The following is a 4,024-nucleotide window of genomic DNA, read 5'->3' as shown; positions in this document are numbered from 1 at the left end:
GTCTGGATACCGATTGAGGGTAAAAATCCCGGACAAAAAGGTGGGTGGGCTCTATGCACACATGGCATGCATGAGAAGCCAGCTGAGCAACAGCGCGAGGCGACCGGCGCAAAGTTCCGCCGGCCGACCGGATATAAGCGTTTCCCATACTATATTGTTTCGACATTTGTAAAGTCAAACTCTGAGTAATACTACTATCTTAAACAAATAGTATCAGGATTAGGTACTTGTAAATCATATGCATAGATTTTCTCTCCATTTATTGGCCTTAATTATAAATGTGTACCTTAGAAATCAGTAGTAAATTATGTGCCCCGCTTGGAATGATTGTAAAATTAGCGTGGCCACTTGTATTTAACTTGACTTTGAACCAAATACTGGTGACTACACTAATTTTACACCCATTTCAAACAGCCCCATAAGGATAATAAACAGCAGTGTGAAGGAGAATCTGTTGTTGGCTAGACATGAATGGTCAATCTTCTAACACTGGGGGTAGTCCGGCGGCGGCGGAGGAAGAACGGTGTTCGGGGTCGGGCCGTCGTCCACCTCGAACGCCATTGCTAGCCCGAAAGGCAAATGAGCGTCCAAGTGGCAGTGCATGACCCATACACCTGGGTTGTCTGCCGTGAAGCGGATGACCGCCCACCCACCGGCCGGCACGGCGACGGTGTTGCGCTGCTGTGGGTTGATGAGGTTGTAGGCGCGCACCGCGGTGCGCGCCTTGAAGTTGCCGGCGCCCTGCGCGAGCACGTAGAAGTTGAAGCCGTGCAGGTGCAGCGGGTGGTTCTCCGACCCCAGGACGGCCGTGTTCTGCAGCACCACCTCCACCGTCGTGTTGAACCGCAGCCTCTTCACCCTGGTGCCCTTGGACGTCAGCATCACGCTCCTGTTGTTGCTCATGGAGCCGTTGGTGAAGTCGAACATCACCGGCGGCCTGTCGGGGAAGTCGCGGGTGTACACCCCGTCGGCGTTCCCCCTCATGCGCGCCTCCAGCAGCGACATGGCCTTGGGGAGCTGGAACGACACGTTGTTCATGCTGGCCGCCACGGAGCCGCGCGTCCGGTTGCACAGCGTCTGCGTTGGCATGCACGGCGCGATGCCCAGCCCGTAGATGACCAGCATCCGCGTGTCCACGTGCAGGGGAACTGTCGGTTTGCCGTCTCGCAGCAGGCCGGTCAGGCTGCCGTAGAAGTCCTGTGCCGTCACGCTGTCTTTGAACTCCGGCATGCTCGGCATCATGATCGTACTCATACCAGCTGCTTCTGCACCGTGCTCGTACCGGAGGAGCCCCGTGGTGGTGGTGGTGTAGGTGGCGTTGGCCACGCTCTGGTAGACCTGGGCGGCCATGTAGTAGCGGCCCGGGGAGGCGTTGGCGCGCATCAGAGCGTCCACCGTCTGACCCGGAGCGAGGACGATGACGTCCGTGTCGTAAGGGTCGGTGTAGCAGGCGTCGGCGGCGACGACCGTGAAAGCGTGGCCCGCGACCTTGAAGAAGAGCTGGTAGCTGAGCGCAGCGTTGACGAGGCGGAGCAAATAGGTCTGGCCGTGTCGCACGACCAGCTCGTAGCCGCTGGGCATGCCGTTGATGGTGAGCGCGACGGAGTTGTTGGGCGGGCCGCCGGTGAGCATGGCTTGCCTCTCGACGTCGACGACGCTGGCATTCCACCACTCGCCGAGGAGGAGAGTGGCCTCGCCGTAGGGCGTGGGGAAGGGGTAGTGGGGTCTGTCGGGGCCAGGACGGATGAGGAGCGCGCCGTAGACCGTGACGCGGAGGAAGGAGACGTGGGCGTGCCACCAGAGCGTGCCTTCCTGGCCGGTGACGTTGAAGCGGTAGGTGTAGGTGTCGCCGCCGGGGCGGATGGGGCACTGCGACACCATGCTGGGGCCGTCGGCCCAGCCGGAGAGGCGCTGGAGGACGCCATGCCAGTGGATGGTGATGTTGTAGGGGGAGTAGTTGACGACGTGCACCACGACGGCGTCGCCATCGCGAGCCTCCAGCATGGGCCCGGGGAACTGCCCGTTCACCGCCGTGATTACCTGACGCTGCCCCAGCCGATCGATCGTCAGGTTGCCCACCTGCGCATATGCATTGCAACGATCCCATCGATGCCGTCAACGCTATGAAATGGCTGTCGATCAGCAGTGCACCGCAGAAATGTGCACGCAGGTTGAACCGCAGGGGAATGGATGGCATGCATGCAAAGAGATTAGTAGTAGTAGTCACGTACAGAGAATGTGTGCTCGACAACGGCAGCATCAGCCGGAGGCAGGCCAAGGCATCCGAGAAAAACGAGAGCATATGCAAGCCAAAACATTTCTCGATGGATCAGACCAATGCAATGCAGTGCAGTGCAGAAGGAAGGTCGTAGGGCTATTGGACGCATCTCAGGCAATATATAAGGCCCGCCGGGGTACAGTAAGATGGATGATTTTGGGCTAGAGTTGCATGCAATGCTCGCTATCAACTCAGAAAGAAGACGCTGCAGACTGCGGGTGGGTAGTCTGTTTCTGGGACGGATGCACGAAGACTACGTGTGGCACGGGCATCTCGGAGCTGGATAGACCTCGATGGGTGATTCGAGCTACTATGAGAAGGCACGGGCAACGATCGCTAGACAATCTACCTAGCAATACCTACCTTTGCTTAAAGGCATCCATCCATTCGTGCTATGTTATATATAATGTACACGAGCTAGCGTTGAAGGTACACGTACAAGTGTGTGTAATCACAGGTACCTTGAGGTGTCTTTGTGATAAGATGATTTTATCATGTGATATCCCTGCATGTTGGATTTTTCTGAACCAAAAACCGTTGAACAATCGTTAAAAGAACACAAGCTACTAAGCTAGCCGGCTATCCAACGCCAGCCCTAGTGAATCCCATTGTAAACATGATAAGCTAGTTCAAGAACTGATCAATCCAGCTGCCACTAGTAGAAAACAAGGCTTTGGTACTGGCCAGATAAGAGCATTTCCCGGTCATGTTACAAACCGGGACTAATGGGAGCATCAGTCCCGGTTCGAGAGGCTAGGACGCCGGCCAGGCCTCAACAGACATCAGTCCCGGTTCGGCTGGGACCTTTAGTCCTGGTTTCAGCCACCAACTGTCACTAAAGGGCCTCGATCCTGGTGCAACCCCTTTAGTCTTGGTTGGTGGCTGGAACCGAGACTAAAGGGTAGGCATTTAGTCCCGGTTCTAGACACAAACCGGGTCTAAAGTTTTGCCTCTATATACCCCCCCCCCCCCCCCGGTCTCCTTTGTTTTTTGGCCGTGGAAGGGTGGAGGTGTGGGCTACTCTGTTTTTCGCCTATATATATGCACATGAGGTGTTCGATGAAATGGCCAAGCCTGACTTAAGCTTTCTCCTCTATTCTTCCTTCAAGCCCAATCCCCAAGCTACATTTTTCTCAAGATTTGTCTAGATTTGGCGGTGCACCAACTACACAAGTGTTCTAAAAGGTTAGCAACTTCATCCTTTCATCTCTCACTGCTAGTTTAACTCATTTCAAATACTCTAGAAGTAGAGTGGTTTGTGGGTTTTAGTGGAGGAGTGTATGTGGGAGTTCTTTTGATTTAGATGCACAATTTGAGCTCAAATTAACTTCTTAGAGTCTGCACATGTGTACGCTGCCGTCCCGTCCCCGTCCTCACCGCCGTCGATCCCCCGCGCCGATCTCGTCGCCGGCACCACCTTGGTGAGCATCTTGTTCTTATCTTTTTAAAAGAAAAAAATCTTACTTGTATGATTTAGGTAGCTACTTGTATAATTTTCTTACTTTTATTATTGTTTGTTATTATATAGTGCCATGGTTTTGGTATCCGCCCCCATCGGCTCTCGTCCGGTCTATGATTCAGATGCGGTATATTACCTTTTATAACTATTTGTTTCATTTAGTGTTTATGACAATTATGCCGACCAACATGACATAGATGTTTTTATCTAGGAGTGAACCAGAAATTCCAACCGACCCTCTTGTCGAGAGGTTAAATTTAGTTGAAAAATAAAACAATTATTTGAAA

The 4,024-nt window shown here is 53.5% G+C and overlaps 1 protein-coding gene across 1 annotated transcript; it reads right to left on the bottom strand.

The window, feature by feature from the left end:
- Positions 1 to 266: 266 nt before the first annotated feature.
- Positions 267 to 2,414, bottom strand: LOC123045167 (laccase-14-like). Its single transcript, XM_044468112.1, has 2 exons — positions 2,232 to 2,414; positions 267 to 2,079 (listed from the first exon to the last, which is right to left on the bottom strand). The coding sequence occupies exons 1-2, from the start codon at positions 2,385 to 2,387 to the stop codon at positions 484 to 486; spliced, it is 1,752 nt and encodes a 583-aa protein (XP_044324047.1). The 5' UTR covers positions 2,388 to 2,414; the 3' UTR covers positions 267 to 483.
- Between the last annotated feature and the right edge of the window lie 1,610 nt (positions 2,415 to 4,024).

This window comes from Triticum aestivum, chromosome 2B (genome assembly GCF_018294505.1).
Source record: "Triticum aestivum cultivar Chinese Spring chromosome 2B, IWGSC CS RefSeq v2.1, whole genome shotgun sequence".
In the NCBI taxonomy this organism is placed as follows: Eukaryota; Viridiplantae; Streptophyta; class Magnoliopsida; order Poales; family Poaceae; genus Triticum; species Triticum aestivum.
This window is presented reverse-complemented; position numbering and strand designations above follow the sequence as displayed.